Source organism: Xenopus tropicalis, chromosome 3 (genome assembly GCF_000004195.4).
Source record: "Xenopus tropicalis strain Nigerian chromosome 3, UCB_Xtro_10.0, whole genome shotgun sequence".
NCBI lineage: Eukaryota > Metazoa > Chordata > Amphibia > Anura > Pipidae > Xenopus > Xenopus tropicalis.
The window spans coordinates 46,117,779-46,137,814 of NC_030679.2; the positions used below are offsets into that span (position 1 = coordinate 46,117,779).

The 20,036-nt window shown below is 39.2% G+C and overlaps 1 protein-coding gene across 3 annotated transcripts in view; it reads left to right on the top strand.

Annotated features, from left to right (window-relative positions):
- Nucleotides 1–20,036, top strand: part of LOC100493455 (lateral signaling target protein 2 homolog) — a 43,094-nt gene that overhangs the window by 4,618 nt on the left and 18,440 nt on the right. For all 3 annotated transcript variants that reach the window (XR_004221958.1, XM_031898841.1, XM_002936952.5), the window contains 3 exons: nucleotides 16,541–16,681; nucleotides 17,650–17,787; nucleotides 17,869–18,071. Coding sequence is in view for 2 of the 3 variants with exons in the window: in XM_002936952.5 (XP_002936998.2) it covers nucleotides 16,541–16,681; nucleotides 17,650–17,787; nucleotides 17,869–18,071 (482 nt within the window). In the remaining variant the exon portion in view is untranslated. The remainder of the gene's footprint in view (nucleotides 1–16,540; nucleotides 16,682–17,649; nucleotides 17,788–17,868; nucleotides 18,072–20,036) is intronic.

Consider the following 20,036-nt stretch of genomic DNA (forward strand, 5'->3'; position numbering starts at 1 on the left):
AAATTGACCCAGTACAGAACCCTGAGGGACCCCACTAAGAGAATGTACCATTAACAACCACCCTCTGTACCCGATCCTGTAGCCAGTTTCCTATTCATATGCAAACAACTTCACTGAGACCAATAGACTGTAGTAGTCGTTTGTGGGGAACGGTATCAAATGCTTTGGCAAAATCCTAATAGATTATATCTACTGCATCCCCACTGTCAAGCTTCTTACTCATCTCATCATAAAAAGCAATTGAGTTTGTCTGACATGACCTGTCCTTCATAAAGCCATGCTGCTCATAATGCCATTCTCTAGAACATGATTTTGTATGTGATCCCTTAACAAGCCTTCAAATAACTTGCCCACCACGGATGTCATACTTGCTAGCCTATAATTGGCAAGAGATCTTAATCCCCTTTTAAATATAGGAATGACATTAGATTTTCTCCAATCCATAGGTAACATACCTGATGAAAGCGAGTCTGAGAATATCAGAAACAGAGGCCACTGTAATTCTGACCCTAACTCTCTCAGTACCCGCGGGTGTATTCCATCTGGCCCTGGTGCCTTGTTCACATTAATCTTGTGTAAACCTTTAGGGCAGTGACACAAGGGGATCTTAGTCGCTGTGCGACAAAGCTTCATTGTCGCGGGCGACTAATCTCCCTGCAGTGCCATCCCACTAGCTAGAATGTAAATGGCTGATGGGATGGCATTGCGGGGAGATTAGTCACCCGCGACAATGGAGATTTGTCGTGGCGCGACTAATCTCCTTGTGTACCCCAGCCCTTAGGGAGGTGACAGATGGGGACCAACAAATCTTCATTGCCGCAGGCAACTTATCGCCTCGCAATGCCATCCCACCGGCAAGAATGTAAATCACCAGTGGGATGGCATACGTGCCGCTACAATTTCAAGAAGTTGCCTTGTTAGATATGTACTACAAATATGGGTTAGTTTCATGCATTTTGGCAAAATCCACTTGGTTATTTTTTAATAATAACTTATTTTCTGCCTGCCTCCCACACAGCTGGTGATTGATCTGTAAGTAAGTTAGTACGTACATACATAAAGTATGGTAGTGGTAGCCTGATACTGTAAAACTACATTTAATCGGCAGGGATTGGGCATCTTGTTATAATAATACAAAGAAAAGGGAGTGAATGAATGCATACATAAATAGCATATTTCACTGTTTTTATACCACAAAAAATACAGATGGTAAAACCACTGAAATATGTATACAATAAAGTATTAGACCAAAAACAATGGAAACCAAACCTACCGACCTTGCAAGGATGCTTTTTTTTATGCTGTGCAATAAAATTAAACACTCATGTTAATTTTATAAACCCTGATGTCAATAATGTGTGCTTTATATCAAGATTGTGATTGTACAAATCTGTAGTTTGTTTGTTAGCTTTAGGGCAAGGGGTACACGGGGAGATTAGTCGTGCCGCGACTTGCCGAAGTTGCCTTAAGAGGAAACTTTGGTGCACTTTCGATGCGCCGCGTATGCTATCCTATGGCATTGAGGGGAGATTAGTCGTGGCATGACTAATCTCCCAGTGTGTCACTGCCCTTAATAAACCTCACCTGAGTATATAGAATCTTAGGCCAGTTGTTTTGTTCCTATATAAATAAATACAGTTTCTGGTGCAAAGGTATAGTGGGTCCCTCACAGCCTTATAACATTGTCTCCCTAAAATGTCTTACAACGGTATAGTGCTCAATAGGCCTCTCAGACTTTCTGGACCTTGGCACATCTGCATTAATAGAAGTTTTACCCTTGTAACCTAAGGCCTCTGTCTAAAGAATTTACTTTAATAAAGCTGGCTATAAACCTAGAGATTTGTTCATTTGGCAAGGTCACTGTGAAATATCAGACTAAACCAAATGTTACAACAATGGTTAATGCAGGCAGTAAACTGACGTGCTCCTTACCCTGATGGAATTCTTAAACCTGCCTGATTGATATCTATCTTTTATCAACCTGTGTATGGCCACCGTAGGACTGGATCAAGTAACCATTCAGTGCATTTTCTTTATAGTTTTACAAAAGATTACTGGCACGCCTGATGCTAAATGGTCTGTGAGTCACAAAAGTGCCCAAATCTGGCTAGACCTGTTTGGGTGGACCATAGTTGGCAGGCTATTATTGTTAGCCAAACTGGCAACAACAATGGTCTGTCACTGTGACTCACATAGAAGTTTTATGATCAAACTCTGTTCACATTCATTCAGGCTTTTTGAACACGTCCAAACTAAATTTGGAGTAGGCAGTCATCAGCCCAATAATATGCCAGACTGGCCCCACCACCCAAGAAATTCAGTTATTTTATCCATTTCCCAAAAGTCTGCTTTGGTACATCTGAAGGTCTAAGTGTCTAAACACCTGGTCCTTTATTTTTCATGTTAAAAAGACTGTCTGTGTGTGCAGAAGATGTGCAAAACCCTAATAAATATCCTCAGTTAGGAACTGATCATAAGTGGTACAAATGAGTCACAGACCAAACAGCTGTTGTTGCTTGTTCACATTCTGTACTTTGTTACATGTTTAAGCCTTCAAGCGCATTGTGTTTTTATTAACTCCCAGCCTACCAATGGTATTTTGTCAAATGGCAGAACGTCAAATTTCTACACCTGCACAGCTATGGTTACGTAGATCAGGTGCTGATTCAGTGATTACAGGTTATGATGTTAATGTGTTGGGTATATTAGTATAGGAATATATCCTGGTCAGGGTCGGACTGGGCGGAGCACTGGAAAAAACCCGGTGGGCTCCAGCGGTTCAGACCTGGTTCCTACCAGCGCTCCCCCTGTCTGTCGGTCTCCCTCCCCTGATGTGCTGAATGTAAGTTTAAATTACGCAACGCTTAGGGGCAGGGGCCCTACGGGGGGTTAGGGGGCTGCAGCGAGGGCCCCTGGGGCCCCCAGTCTAACCCTGTTTTGGCACCAAATAATATGTATAGTGAATATGGATGACGCAATCATGAAAAATACAGTTTCCAAAACTTCCCAGAGTAATACACCCAGTATATGCGAAAGCTTAGCTAACATGGGTATATTAATTATTATACAGAATCAAATTATAAAGAGTTCTCTTATATAATTTTCTACAGCAGATAAACATAGCAGGTTATTAAAATAATTAATGGTGCCCACCCTAACTAAGTGTTTAGTTTATATAGGGAAATACTGCTGTAAGAAATACGAAAATTAGAAACACCAGGGAGTTCCATGACCTTATAAATGCACAAGGCCAAAGTACCTCTATGGTGATTTTTAATATTCTAATTTATTTTTCTAATCTTTAATATCCTTATATTTTACAACAGGGGGTACTATGTTTTTTATAATATTCTAATTTAATGAGTCATGTGGAACAAATTATATCACTAAGTGTTGATGAAAACGTATGACATCCATAAGTACTGTATATAAGTTTATAATTTACATTCATGGCACATGTGTCATAATTAGTAACTTAAAAACATACAAAATTATGTACTGGAGAATGCCATTATGAGCAGTAATCAGCATGGCTTTATGAAGGACAGGTCATGTCAGACCAATTTAATTGCTTTTTATGATGAGGTAAGTAAGAAGCTGGACAGTGGGGATGCAGTAGATATAATCTATTTGGATTTTGCCAAAGCATTTGATCACACGGCTGCTTTCTAAACTAAAGTCTGTTGGTCTCATTGAAGTTTTTTGCACATGGATAGAAAACTGGCTACAGGATCGGGTACAGAGGGTGGTTGTTAATGGTACATACTCTTCTTTGAATAAGGTTCTCAGTGGGGTCCACTTTTGTTTAACTTGTTCATAAATGACTTAGGAGAGGGTATTATAAGTAATGTATCAGTGTTTGCAGATGACACAGACTGCAGACCAGTCAATTCTATCCAGGATGTGGCATCCTTGCAGCAGGATCTTGACCAACTGGCAATCTGGGCAGCTAAGTGGCAGATGAGATTCAATGTGGATAAATGTAAGATCATGCACCTGGGATGTAAAAATATGCAAGCCACTTATACCCTTAATGGGACTGCACTAGGCAAATCCATAATGGAGAAGGACCTTGGAGTCCTTGTAGATAATAAACTTGGCTGTAGCAAGCAATGCCAGGCAGCGGCTGCAAGGGCAAACAAGGTTTTGAGCTGTATTAAAAGGGGCATAAAAACAGTTATGAAGAAAGACTGGCCAAGTTGGGTCTGTTTACACTGGAGAAGAGGCGCTTAAAGGGGACCTGTCACCCTAAGAAAAAACTCCAAATTCTTTTCTATCATATTAGTTGAGCAAAATAAACTTTATTTACAATATACAGATAGTATAAATCTTGTTTCCTTCATTCTTGGAACTATTCAATCACAGCAAGCAGGCAGCTGCCATTTTGTGGACACTGTTAGTAAGGCAAGCTTTGCATCACACAAAAATCTTGTTGGAGGACCAGATGCCCATACCTATGCACTGGCTACTTAATTAGGTGATGGGGAGGGAGGGGAAAAATGTGAAGTGCAGGGACATCTAGGAAGTGCTGAATGGAAAGCTAAAGGTATTGTCTGCCCCACCTCTATGCCCAAGGCATAGAGGCGGGGCAGGCAATATATGATTGACAGCTGGGATTTTTAAATGTCTTTATAATGGGTATGGATGTGTTATTTAAAAAAAGAAATTTGGGTTTCATGTTTAACTTGAAAAGGACTTTTATTATTCAGATTTTATGTCTGGGTGACAGGTCCACTTTAAGAAGTGACATGATAACTATGTATAAATATATAAGGGGATCATATAATAACCTCTCTAATGCTTTATTTACCAGTAGATCCTTCCAACGGACATGAGGGCACCCACTCCATTTAGAAGAAGGGAGGTTCCATTTAAATATTTGGAAAGGATTTTTTACTGTGAGAGCTGTGAAGTTGTGGAATTCCTTCTGGCTGATACATTATATAGCTTTAAAGGAGAAGGAAAGCCTAAGTCACTTGGGGGGTGCCAAAATGTTAGGCACCCCCAAGTGACTTAAATCACTTACCTTGTACTTACCTTGTACCCCGGGCTGGTGCTGATAGCTCTCAGTACAAGTGAGGGAATACAGGGGTATGGGAGATAGCTCTCAGTACAAGTGAGGGAATACAGGGTTATGGGAGATAGCTCTCAGTACAAGTGAGGGAATACAGGGGTATGGGAGATAGCTCTCAGTACAAGTGAGGGAATACAGGGTTATGGGAGATAGCTCTCAGTACAAGTGAGGGAATACAGGGTTATGGGAGATAGCTCTCAGTACAAGTGAGGGAATACAGGGGTATGGGAGATAGCTCTTAGTACAAGTGAGGGAATACAGGGGTAGGGGGGATAGCTCTCAGTACAAGTGAGGGAATACAGGGGTAGGGGAGATAGCTCTCGGTACAAGTGAGGGAATACAGGGGTATGGGAGATAGCTCTTAGTACAAGTTGATCCAGGGACTGGTCCGATTGCCATCTTGGAGTCAGGAAGGAGTTTTTTTCCCTCTGCGGCAAATTAGAGAGGCTTCAGATGGGGTTTTTTGCCTTCCTCTGGATCAACTAGCAGTTAGGCAGGTTATATATAGGCATTATGGTTGAACGTGATGGACGTATGTCTTTTTTCAACCTAATTTATTATGTTACTATGTTAAAAATCTACTGGGGAAAAATATTAAACCTTGTCAAGTCATGAGTATTCTGGGGGTGGGGGGCAGATTTGCCACCCTAAAACACTGTAAGCCACTGCACACTACAGTAATTAACTGATGGTGGGAAACCTAATTCTTTGTGCCCCTAGTGCTGTGGTCACAACTGCTGCACTCCCTTTAAAAGGAACATGTCATGTTTTTTTTTTCAAAACACATAAGTTAATAGAGCTTCTCCAGCAGAATCCTGCATTGAAATCTATTTTTCAAAAATGCAAACAGATTTTTTTTTTTATACTTAATTTTGAAATTTCACATGGGACTAGCCATATTCTTCATTTCCCAGGGTGCCAATTTTAAATGGTAGAGTGAATTATTTGCTATTTAAACAGTGTCATTTAAAAATAAAACCCTATAAAAATCATGCCAGAATCCCTTTAATTATGTCCCCAGAACTGTGAGAATAGTGCCAAGAACCAAGTCTACCTGGTAAGGCTTTTAAAACAGTTTTTTGTGTCCTCTTTTTATAAAGCTGTTTAGCTAGGATTCTCTTTATGTTGGGAGCACCTTCTATATTTTGCATGGTAAGAGGCTGAACTTTTAGAGATCTAAATATTTGCTAACTCAAACCATATGTGCCCTATCCTGTTGGAATTCCTGTTTCCTTGTAACAAAAGCACAACTTTTGATTAAAGCATCCACCTACCAAATAACCTGTGTGTACATGATTGTAAAGCTAGAAATACATGACACAAAACACTAATTAACTGAACGGGAAGAAGGCCCAGTCCAAAAATCAAGTCACAATTGTCTTATGGGACTGCTTTAAGCAGCCTTGCAGAACAGAGAAAACCAATGACATGCCAGTTTTCGCTCACTCTTTATCATTTTATTTGTAACATTTGTTACACAGTAACTGTAACATAAAAACTTTCTGGCTAACCCAGCAGATTCTCTTATCATGACATTACTATGATGCAGCCATGTTTACCATGAGCCAGCCTATAACAGATTCTTTTATAGGGTTATTGCAAGTTGTAAATATTTCAAAAGTAAAGCCAAGGGTTATCTTTTTAAAATCAAATTTCCGTAATGTTCACATCCTATTAAAGTATCAAAAGATTTTCTTGCATCAAGAAGCTATACAAATAAAATCCATATCTCTAAATCAGTTTTAGCACTTAATATAACCCCTGCCCATTAAGCTGGGCTTATAGGACTATCTGGGACAGCAAATTTTAAATTCTTTCCAAATCTTTAGCCCAAATGACCCTCTGGCTCCCCCCTCAGTCACTGTTTTGAGCCTTCCTAAAGGGGCTGCCACACAGGTTGTGAACCATTAGTTTAGAATAGGGATCCCCAACCTTTTATACCCGTGAGCCACATTCAAATTGAAAAAGTGTTGGGGAGAAACACAAGCATACCTGGGGGTATCAATAAGTGCTATTATTAGCTAGTTGGTAGCCCCTATCTGGACTGGCAGCCTATAAGTGGATGTGTTTGGCTTTACACTGGGTGTTATGCAACCAGCTATTGCTTTCAAGTTACTGGGAGCAACATCCAAGGGGTTGGGTAGCAACATAATGCTCACGAACCACTGGGTCCAACCCAATGTTTCTGGGCAGGCCAGTCTGGCCCCAGTCGGGCTCTAACCAATAAGCAGTTCAACTTCATAAAAAATGTCGTGTTGACAAAGTTTAGTGGGTGTCTAAAATTATTTTGGTCTGGGACTATACACTTCTGGTCTGGTATAACCGTACACTTTCCAATGCAATTTGTAACAATGGAGACACAGGTTGAAGTGGTTGCTGGAAAGGTTAAAACTCTACAAAGGTGTTGGCAGGAAAGCTAAAACTATTTCTTTCATCAACTCTATTTTTGCTTTCAATGCCCTGCCCCCCCAGCCAACGTGTCTTATGCACCATTTGACATTTATGCGCTTATTTACCAATTTTCAAATTTGTGAATATGAGAGTTTTGTTTCTAATTCAAATAAATGCATTTTAAAAAAAACTTCAATGCTTGCTTATTTATTAATATGGAAACCTATTTTGAATTAAAAACCTCAAATATCTCTAATTTTCAAATTTACAAACTTGGAAAAAAAGGAAAATACTGAAAAAAAAATATTGAATTGAAAATATGGCTTGACTTTGCCTAGATCAACTCCCATTGATTTGTACTTGAACTCGCAAGAGTTTTTTGAGTTTTTGCACTTAATGAATGCCAAAAATGTGAGTTTTTGAACCATAACTTGAACTTTGGGAGTTTTAAAAAATTTGAATCGTGAAAAAAACTTGTACTTGATCCCAACTAAGATATAATTAATTCTTATTGGAGGCAAAACAAGCCTATCGTGTTTATTTAATATTTAAATGATATTTAGCAGACTTAAGTTATGGAGATCCAAATTATGGAAAGATCCCTTATCCGGAAAACCCCAGGTCCTGAGCATTCTGGATAACAGGTCCCATACCTGTATATTAATAAGCAGCAGATTAGTCGGCCACTATAAATCTCCTCTACTGTGGGCGACTAATCTCCTGCAAATGCTTTTCCACTAGCAATAACGTAAATCGCCGGTGGGAAAACACATGCATCACTTTACTTTTTTGAAGTTGGCCAAAGTTTCCTAGCAAGGCAACCTCACCCACTTTAGAGGAGATTTATTGCAGGCAGCTAATCTCCTGGTGTGTCATTGTCCTAAGGAGAAAAATAAATATATGATACCAGTGCATTATACAGTTCTGGGAATCATGGATAAAACAAGAGCAGCCATTCTCCTGTCAAGTGAGGATGTTATAGATTATGTCCTATTCACTGTCTATTTAGTATGATAAATGAAAGCTATTAGATAAGATTATAGATAGAATAAACAGTGATTATCTTCTCCTTAAGGACAAGATGACAAATCATTATACCAGCCCATATCACCTGCATCACACATTGTTGCTTCTGTCATCTTAAAGGAACAGTAACACCAAAAAATGAAAGTGTATAAAAGTAACTAAAATATAATGTGCTGCTGCCCTGCACTGGTAAAAGTTGTGTGTTTACTTCAGAAAGTCTACTATAATTTATATAAATAAGCTGCTATGCAGCCATGGAGGCAGCCATTCAAAGGAGAAAAGGCACAGGCACATAGCAGATAACAGATAAAACACTATTGTATTCTACAGAACTTATCTGTTATCTGCAATGTAACCTGTGCCTTTTCTCCTTTTTTCCAGCTTTCATGGCTGCCCCCGTGGCTACACAGCAGCTTATTATATACATTATAGTAGTGTTACTGTAGCAAACACACCAGTTTTACCAGTGCAGGGCAACAGTGCATTATATTTTTATTACTTTAAAGCTCTTTCATTTTTTAGTGTTACTGTTCCTTTAACAGGTTCCTGTATAAGTACCCCAGGCCTCAATATTTATATAGACTATATTGTTTCTGTGCTCAGCCACTAATCTTACACAAAATAACCTTTTGGGGGTTTTGTATCTTTCTCTAGAGAACATCCAAAACAAAAATGTTAAGTGCATATGGTGAAACGCCTTCATTTTTATGGAAGATTTACAGTTTAAAACCATGGTAATGAGTTTCTGTGGACAAGACTTACAAAATATTCTGTAGTTTCCAACAGTTATATTTTTTGCCATTAATAAGAAAAAATTATTACACATACCTTGTCTTTCTATATAACAGATATTAAAGCATCCATGCATGATCCATGCATGAAATTCTTCAGAAAGGACAATAAGACGTCAGTCTGAATATCCTATCATCTATGCTCTTTCAGAGGTCTCCAAACTAACCAACCATACTGCCACATATATGATTAACTTTAGTCTGGTTACCTGTTTTTTTGTTTGTTTTGTTTTTGATGTACAGACATGTACCTTGTATTCAAGATATTTCCTTGACTGTATTCCCCTTGCATCTATACTTAGGCTGTAGTTTACTGCTATTCCTAGATCTGTTCTGTTTCAAATTTGCCTGTTATGCATTTAATAATAGAGGTATACTGTGGTCTAAATGCAAGAACCCTATCAAACTACAAAAGGCCTACCTCAAAGGTCTAGTGGATATTGCTGAGGTACGTTAAGTTAGCTATCCAAAAAAAAATAACGATTGCGTAGGAAGCTTGTTTGTTTGTTTTCTTGTGCTCATTTTCTAAGTAATTTATGACTGGACCCATGACAGCCAGAGAATCACTTGATCCTCTGGCCAAAAGCTAAACAGAATTTGCTGGATGAATATAGTGAGGTAGAAAACACCGATGGACCCTGGCACTTTGGTACTTTTTCTACACCTTGCTCTTACACCCCAGCCTGTTGTGCATTAGGAACCCTTTTAAAGGTCTTTGCACCCTTTGTACTTTTGTGTGCATGCACTTTTTTTGCACAGGGTGAAAACGCACACTCAAATATAAAAACTGTATATGTTGAACAGTATCAAATGTAAAATATAACATGAACTGTCTTTCCATTGTTATGATGATATCCTCTTGACACAAGGATATAATTGGCTACTACGTACAGCTAGTTTAAATCCAGTTTTATTGTTTGTGGGGCAGTTATTGTATTAAACCCTTACAGAAAACATCAGAATGTATACCTAGCAAGCAAGTAGCAGGTGCTAATATCCCTGTGTTACAAACCTATTTGCTTTCCCTTTTTCAGAGGGACCAGGTTCCATAGCAGTGTTTCTCTCTCCCATTGCTACTAAATATCTGCACTCCTAATAGTTGGATGTGTCTTTAACTGTGTTGTGTTGCTGACTGCCTCTAGATTCAAGAGGGAAAAATTATATCTGTACATTTTTCTTTAAACCAGTCTCCTATCAGGAAATATTTCCATTAGGTTTCAGTGCAATAATCCTTCCCAGTGCATGTAATATTTGCTCACTTATAGCAAGGCTCCTACTGTAAATTAATCCAGCAGCACATTTTCCTTTGGTCACTTGTTTGCAGTGTTTGACATGTTGGCGCCTATGTGATTTGTAAGATTTGGCAAATGAAATGGGTCACAGCAAAGAGAAACTGGCTCAAGAGCAGGTTTAACAAGTATGAGCATAATAATTGCTTGTTGTTATAGAAAGGGGACGGTGCTTTTTTTGTTTTCTTAAGGCCTGCCATTATCTGGAGACAAATGAAATTCAATCAGACATTGGTATCTTTGTTTGGTCAATGATTGCTCTTGTCTGTTTGGTTATTACTTAAACAGTCTGAAAGGGTCTCGCCAGTTAACTAGTCATTAATTTGGAACTGTGCCTACTGTAGAGTTTGGGTCTCTATACATGTGATTAAATTGTCCAAAGGTCCAGTTGTTCATCACTTGGGGGGTTGGGCAAAACACTTTGGCTCAATCCATCTATCCAAAACCACATATAAATATAAAAAAAAAAAAAATAAAAAAAAAAAATATATATATATAGATACAGTCCAACCAAAAGGTAGCACACCACTTCCAAAAAGTTTGAATGCCCGGGTGCTAAGGCAAAATAGAAATACAAAATACTGCAAACAAGGCCAGCACTCACAGGACTTTAAATAATCCAAAAAATAAAGGTTTTAAAGCAAATGATGAAGCATGGTTTTTTATTTGTCCCAAATAAAAAACCATGCTTCATCATTTGCTTTAAAACCTTTATTTTTTGGATTATTTAAAGTCCTGTGAGTGCTGGCCTTCTTTGCAGTATTATATATATATATATATATATATAGCAATAGGGCATAGCTTCAGGATCCCCACTGCAACACTGCATAGTTTCAGGATCTCTACACAAAGACACATTTTAATATATATATATATATATTAAAATGTGTCTTTGTGTAGAGATCCTGAAACTATGCAGTGTTGCAGTGGGGATCCTGAAGCTATACCCTATTGCTAGTTTATAAGGACACATTGGAGAAATTTCTGGCTATATTTTTAAAAAAATATTTTGCCTAAATTTGCAGATCCCTAAACGAATTACAGGTGACCAACACCTATTTGCCTTAAGTATACCTTTGCTGTGGAAAGAATTTCCTTAACATAGGCTGCTGCCAAAGGGATGAAGCATATGAGTAATAAGCCTACTGATGTCATTTTAGCAGATGCCTTTTTTATGTAACTCATTCATTGCTAAACAAAACTGTACAGTTGCTACAGTAACTAAGATATATAATATTTATCTAAATGGCCTTAATAGTTACATAGGTACATAGGGTTGAAAAAAGACCAGAGTCCATCAAGTTCAACCCTTCCAAGTAAACCCAGCACCAGGGGCGGGCCGAGCCGACCGGGCGCCCTAGGCAACCGGTCGGCCACCACGCCCCTGCACCCCCCCCCCATTTAGTTTGGTGCGCATGCGCAGTTTTAGAGCGGGGCGGGGGCAATGGGCGATGTGCGATGGGAAATGTATCGCAGACTAGGGGTAGGCAGGAGAGGCTCCTGCCTGGCGCCCCCCAATCGTTGCGCCCTAGGCAGCCCCTAGTTCCGGCCCTGCCCAGCACACACAACCTATACTTACCAATCTATACTATCACATACATAAACTATATATACTAATACTAACTGTAGATATTAGTATCGCAATAGCCTTGGATACTATGCTTGTTCATGAACTCTTCATCTTAAAGGCATTAACAGAATCTGCCATTACAACATCACTAGGAAGAGCATTCCCCAACCTCACTGCCCTCACCGTGAAAAACCACCTACGCTGCTTCAAATGGAAGCTCCGTTCCTCTAATCTAAAGGAGTGACCTCTGGTGCGTTGATTGCTTTTATGGGAAAACACAACACCCCTTATCTGTCTATATTCCCCTCTAATGTACTTGTACAGAGTAATCATGTCCCCTCGCAAGCGCCTCTTTTCCAGAGAAAACAACCCCAACCTCGACAGTCTAACCTTATAGCTTAAATCTTCCATCCCCTTTACCGGTTTAGTTGCAGTCTCTGCACTCTCTCCAGCTCATTAATCCAAATAATAATCCAAGCCATGTTAGACACATCAGTACGATCTCTGCATGGCAAGTTCAAACATATTTTTTTTGAAGTTCTTTAGGCATGAATCATACCATATGGATAAAGAATCTCCATTTCCGTAGCTTACAGGGATACCTTGATATATCACTTTCTTGTAGGGGGTGGGGTTGGGAAAACCATTGGATGTTATGGTCTTTCTTTAAAGCTACCTTCTTTGTTACAATAGCAACCATATCATTAAAATGGGATCTGAAGATTCATGATAACACTGTGTATCTGTGTATAGTGGAGTTGTACATTCTATAAAAATGTATTTGTGTTGCATATACGCATGTAAGGGTGTGGCAGCCTTCTTTTAGTTTACTTTATTTTTTTCACAAACAGAACTGAAGATGAAGTTAGAGATTTTGTGGGGCAGGGATATTTTCTTTTTCTATTTGGGGAATTTTAAGGTAGAGAGTCCATTGATCAAAGGTACAGGTACAGAGTTACCTGATCCAAGGATTTAATCTGCTGGAGGTTTAACAATATGGAATAAGTCACATGATGTGCATATAAGTCCACCTTTACTCACCATATTTTACACACACCACGTTTTGGGTTGAAAAGACGGCAGTCAGATTTTTTTTTTAAAAGCGATAATTTTTTCAAAACAGTGTAAAATGTTACATTAAGGGCTCTGGCACACGAGGGAGATTAGTCACCCGCGACAAATCTCCCTTGTCGCGGGCGACTAATCTCCCTTGTGTGCCAGAGCCCTTAACAGCCACTTATCAACATCAGTAAATAACATAACCAAACCTAAAGGCCCCCATACACGGGCTGATTGTCCCATGTAGGGACAGGAAAGAGGGGTATGCCCGACCGATATCTGGCCTGAAATTGGCCAGATATCGATCGGGCAGGTTAAAAGATTAAGTCGGATCGGGGACCGCATCGGCTCGTTGATGCGGTCCCCAAACCAAATGCCCCATTGCCGCCATTATAATTCGATCGTTTGGCCCCTGGGCCAAACGATCGAATTAGCCTACATTTTCCCCGATATCGCCCACCTGTAGGTGGGGTATCGGGAGAAGATCTGCTCGCTTGGCGACCTCGCGTGTATGGGCACCTTAAGCTAGGCTGAAGGCTGCAGTAATTGAGGACCAATTCTGTCGCACCACCAGGTCTGGACTGGTATTAAAATAGGCCCTGGCATTTTAAAGGGGAATACTGGCTTGCAAACCAAAATTTGTTAAACAGCCCACACGGCACAGAAACCCCTAATATACCTATCTCTGTAAGCTGCTCCTTCAAAAGTATAATAAATACAATTTTTATAAGCTGAAATCTATCTGCAAAGCAGTTCTTTTTCTGCATCATTTTAAATTCTGGCAGGGAAGGTGGAACTAAAACATTGACGCTACAAATTTTACCAACTTCTCCACAGCTTACAGAAAGCATGCAGGAACTACGTAACCCACAATGCACTGCACTGTGACATTACTGTCTCAAAGTAGTCAATCAGATCAGCTAGGCTTAGGTAACTATTCCAAACAATATTATTACATATTTGTAATTGATGTATATTGCAAAGTTACTTGAAATTGTGTTTCTGTTTTCAAAAAGCTCAAGTTGTGTTTGGGTGGAGTTCCCCTTTAAGTACATAGAGGCCCATTAAATATTGACTGTTCATGGTATCTTACAGAAGCCCCTCTGGCATTTGCCATGATCCATAGATGGCCAGTTTGGCCCATTGCACCACTCTCTAAGCCCTAAAGATAAACCTCCCCATCTAGCTTAAATCCACACTCCCACTTTGCACCAACTTCTAGTTTTAATCCCAAGCATAAACCTTAAAGGAACACCAGTGTATCCAGTGTATTAAGGGAATTAATATATTATGTATTATTGCATATATTTGGCAGCCCCTATGTGGACTGGCAGCCTACATGAGACTATGTTCGGCATTCTATTGGGTTTTTATGCAACTAAAACTTGCCTCCAAGCCAGGAATTCAAAAATCAGCACCTGCTTTGAGGCCACTGGAAGCAACATCCAAGGGGTTGTGAGTAATATGTTGCCCCCCCAGCCACTGGTTGGGGATCACTGCTTTATACTCATGTCAATTAAAATGAACCTGGAGCATTCTGTCAGCCTCATTTGGGCACATTTAATATAAAGCTGCTGCTCGTTTGTGCGCAGCAGTTTGTGGATATTCAGTGGCCACAACGTCCAGCCTGTTAGGGCTCTGGCACCCTGTGTCTCGGGCGACTAATCTTCCCGTGTGCCAGAGCCCTTACAAATTGTCAGCCACTTTTGCTGTTGTACATTGAAATTGATTTAGGGCTCTGGCACACGAGGAGATTTGTCGCCTGCGTTTTTTCCCCCTGGTGCTTTGGCGACAAGTCGCCACGACAATACACACGAAGAGATTTCAGGCGAGTTGGGCTCCAGGCGATCTGCTATCCATGGTACATTCAACAGTTAACCCCCCCCTCATGTTTACTCAAGTTGCTTAGAAAAGGGTCTGTGTGCGATTTGAAACAGCAGGCGATTTGAAGTAGCCTCGTATGTTTTGACGCTGGCGATTTCCATTGGTTTAGCATTGGCGTCTTGTCAGAGCCCTTAGTGCTTGATCCCTTAAACTAGCAAAGCTGAAGAGATAGGAAAGGAGAGCTAAGGCAAAGAAATTGCTCAATGTAAATGCCATTTAAAACTGGGGGTTATGGGCAGATTTACATTACCACCAAATGTTGCAATTAGCATTATCAAAGGGCTTTGGTGGCCCAGGATATGTGCTTGGGAACTGTGCCTACTGTATCTGATCATCAGCAATCATAGGCCATGGGAACAAATCCTACTCAATCCACAAAGCATAGTCCTCAGCATGGAGGTGAACTGTAGGTGAACTGTAATACCCTAGTCACAACAATTAAACTTCAGCTATTGCCCATAGCAAGGCATCGCCTATAGGCATGGGTCCATTCAGATAAGAATATTTGCTAGACGTGACAAGTAAAAATCTCCCTATGCATTCCTCCTCCTCCTCCTGAATTTTCCCACCAATTCTTGTACCATTCAGTAAATTGCATATTTGCTGGAACTCCAGTGAAAAAAAAAAGTAAACTTTGAAGTAGACTTGAATTGCGAAAATCTCACCCTCGTCTTCTGCTCACGTAAGCTTTGCCAACAAAACTGAGCAAACAAACTGCAGGCAAACCACTTGTGTAAACCACACTGCAAAATCACAGTGACCTTTTGCAAATGTGTAATGTTCTGCAATGTTACATAGCTTTCACTATTGTGATTTACTGTTCCATTTCATAAATGTATTTGATTTGGTTTTTAGATACTCAGGGACTCTACTCAGGGAAACACAATGTCATTTTTTTCTTGCAGTCTGCGTGTACTTCCTAAGGCATCAGGTTGGTTAAATTATACATGCCACACAGGAAACAACAAGGATATCCCATTTTTCAGATTTAGAGATGATCTTAGAATGATGTGGTGCACCCCTAGTAATTTAGGTGGGGGTTTTGGAAACATTGTGTACCTTGGGCTCTACTGAGATAAGTACAATTTAGAATCCAATAAGCATGCTGATTATAAGGCTAGATTTTTGTTAGAATTTTATTAATTTCCCTTTTTTTCTCTTTAGTTTACATTCTTGCACTCTGATGTTCAAACAACCATCTGGTAGTTACTGTCAAGGCCTTAGCTATTTAATATCAATTTTAATGGCAAAATAAAGGGCTGGATTTGAAGTGGAAAGAACAAAAATGTAAAACAAACTGCTATTTTTCTTACCACCATCAACACAAGATGTATTTTAATTTTAAGATAAAATACCCCATTAATTGACTGAAACTATTCTATACACACTGAGCATTTTAATCTCTTCCCTTTATACCTCCTATGATGCAATGCCTTTTTTAATTTTATGATCACAGAAGTCTGACCCACGGCTTTTGGCAAAGTTTTTTTATGTCAACGAGGAAGTGTCTGGCATCGTCAATGAGTTGGAAAGCTTGGACCTAAGGAAAGACCCCCAAAATTATCTGGTGCTGCTTAATCAGCTGCACAGTAGCCAGGTAATTATTATTTGTATAATATATACAGTATATGAAAAAATGCAGTATATTCACTACAATCTTATAATTTGGTGTTATTAGCCAGTCAGTACTAAGCCACACATTATGGTAGGGTAAAATGGAAAATTCACATTAAGAAAAGCGCCTGCAGCATTAGTTAATTTACTTCTCTGTACTGTCATATAAATAGGAAAGGGCATTTAAAATATATATATATATATATATATATATATATACAGTCCCAGCCAAGGTAGCACTCCACATACAGGGATTGAATGCCTGGGTGCTAATGCGAAAAGGAAATACAGAGAATGCAGTACAGGCCAGCACTCACAGGACTTTTAAAATGGAACATCAAAAGAATAAAGAGGTTTTACAAAAATTCTTGAAGCATGGTTCTTTATTTATCCGACGTTTCAGTTCCAACCTGGAACTTTCATCAGGGAAAAAGTTCCAGGTTGGAACTGAAACGTCGGATAAATAAAGAACCATGCTTCAAGAATTTTTGTAAAACCTCTTTATTCTTTTGATGTTCCATTTTAAAAGTCCTGTGAGTGCTGGCCTGTACTGCATTCTCTATATATATATATATATATATAATAATGTTGGCTTATATTTAGGATGCTGTATAATGGACTAAAAATTACAAGAGAAAATATATCTCACTTTATAGTTAAATAGTTAAGTTGGGTTGAAAAATGACCATCAAGTTCAACCACTCCAAAGAAACCTTGGTGCACATATAAACACACGCTCATTAATATCCTCTTTAAGGAAATGGAAATTAAAATGTCATTGTAGTCCTTTAGTACACATATGTCCTCTTAAACTTTAAGAATTGCAACCAGGCTAATGATATTTCATCCTGACTATAGAAACTGTCTTCCATATTCTGTATATTTTATTTTTAATCAATTAATTGGTTGTTGGAGTTCAGTGTTAAATAGCAATATGCTCTTACCCTTCAGGAACGCATGCTGGGTGTTATAGAACAAATTATGGAACTATGTGTACCAACAAAGAGACAACAAAGAGATTACCTCCTGAAATTCCCTGATGAGGTTGCACATGAAAATATGACCACTCACCTGTTGTTTTCAGCAGAGGTACAGTATGCCAGGAATTACAAATATAATAACGTAATATTAATTTCTGTTTGGCCTTAAACGTCTGCACAATTTTTGTAGCTTTTGGTAGGTGGCACCTATATTGAAGTGGAGGAGGCAGATGGCAGTTTGCTCCGTCCCTTGGCACAAGAGCTACTACGTAGCCTGGCAGATCTACGATTTGCATTGAGAGAACAAAGCTTTGAGGACCCTGGGTCGTACCCAGAGACAATACACAAGGCCCTGCTACACTATGATGCACTTTGCGCAGAGTTTGAGTTAAGGCAAGTACATTCCACTTTAAATGTTTCAGTTGAGTAGCATGCATGCAGATAGTAGGCCATATTTATATTCTAAGACTACCGGAAACTTGGAAACTGGGGACAGCTAGAAGGGCTACATGTTAAAACACTGCTATTCCCACTAACACTACTATATGTTCTGTTCCTGTGCAATGCAGTAAATCTTTTTTTTTCTTTGCTAACAAATATTTGGATAAAAATTCTTATTCACAGGACAGTGTGTTACTATGGTGGCCAGACAGCTGAACTGTATGAAATAGACCTATAACTGAAATGAGGTGACCACTTGTTTAATACTGTAGATAGGGCTGTTGTTTACTAGCTGCCATAACCAGTCTTTGGTATTTTCTGTTGGTACTGTGAGCAATACCCAGTTAGCAGGGCCTAGCAAAGGTACTTCCAGTTCTGTTGTCCAGTTATGAATTAGGAAAAGACTTTAAATGTACTCAGTAAGTTGCTCTTAAAAAAAAAAACAAAAAAAAACTCCATGTTTAATATGTTTAATAACAGAGAGCTGTGGACTGAACCTTTCTCATAGTATGTGGGTAGGCGTCATGTTTTCGAATCTGGAAACGTTCCAGACTGCGTGTGGGTGAATTCAGTTTTTTTTTATTAGCTTGTGGTTGTCAGGAGATGGTTCCATTGATATGATTACAAATATTTCCCTTATGGGCTTACAGCATGGAATGATGTGTCTCGGCACATTCCCACATGAGCTGCTTCCTCTGAACTTTGTGGCTCATACTGCCGGACATGATTTTGATTTATTTCCCTGTTCATTGCTGTTTTTTACTTTTATGTAAAGCAGCTTCTTGAGGAAATGATTTTTGAATGCCATGTGTTTCACTGCTATATATTTTTGGCTCACAATATGTCATTTGAACACATATTTGTCAGTGAGATATCATCCGTAGAACTCTAGTACGTTTTTAATAAGCAGCCATATTTATTATCGACTTGTTTGTGCCACAATTGTAGCATCCCAGGTAATTGTTTTACTACCTGATGTCTTTTGCCCTTGGCAGAGCCTTACTTTTTGACACAAAAATGGAAGACCCCTGGCAACCACAGCCCTTTAGCAGGGAAGATCTGTGCCCCAAAGATGCCCCAGTAGCTCCCCATCTTCTTTTCTGCTGATTCCCTGCACATGCTCTGTGCTTCTGGCACTTACCTGAGCTTAGGGACCAACTTATAATATACTGTATATGTAGGATATAAATCTCACGATATATATTAATACAGATTATTAGCACATGGCAGCTCTGAAACCAGTGCAGTTAGCATCAGAATTTAATAATGAGACCTGTAGCATCAGCTTATATGAGAGGCCAGTCTCATTTTCATGTGCAGTGTCACTGACACTTCTTACAAAATTTTATGATGGTGAGCTTCTGTGATAAAGTCTGGATAATTGCTGCTATAGAGATGCTGAACCTTTAGGCTGGTACAGTAAGTTCAGCACATTATATATGGCATTTTTAGTCATATTCATTTTTAGGGTTTAGTTCTCCTTTAAGTTGGAGCCCTAGGGCTATATTTACTGCAAAAAGGAGCATATATACACACTTGTATCATTTTTTTTTACACAGCACCACTCGGAGTAAAATCCAGCATGTTAAAATATTAAGTATATGCCTCTAGGCTGTTCAGCTATCTTTTGTCTGTCTAAACAACTTATCACCTTGTCTGTTGTGTGCACATGAAACTTAGTTCATAAATATTTATTAACTTGCCTTAAGACTGCTCTTAAAGAAAACTACAGAAAAGCAATAGGCCATTTGTTTTATTTGTCCTTTAACTTGCAAAATAAAATAAACCATATGCATATAATTAAAATTCAGCAGTTTCACAATTAATGGTTTCTGATGGAAATCACACACAACAGATGGTTTCAAGTATTTAAAGGATTATGGGCAGGGCCGGAACTAGGGGTAGGCAAAAGAGGCA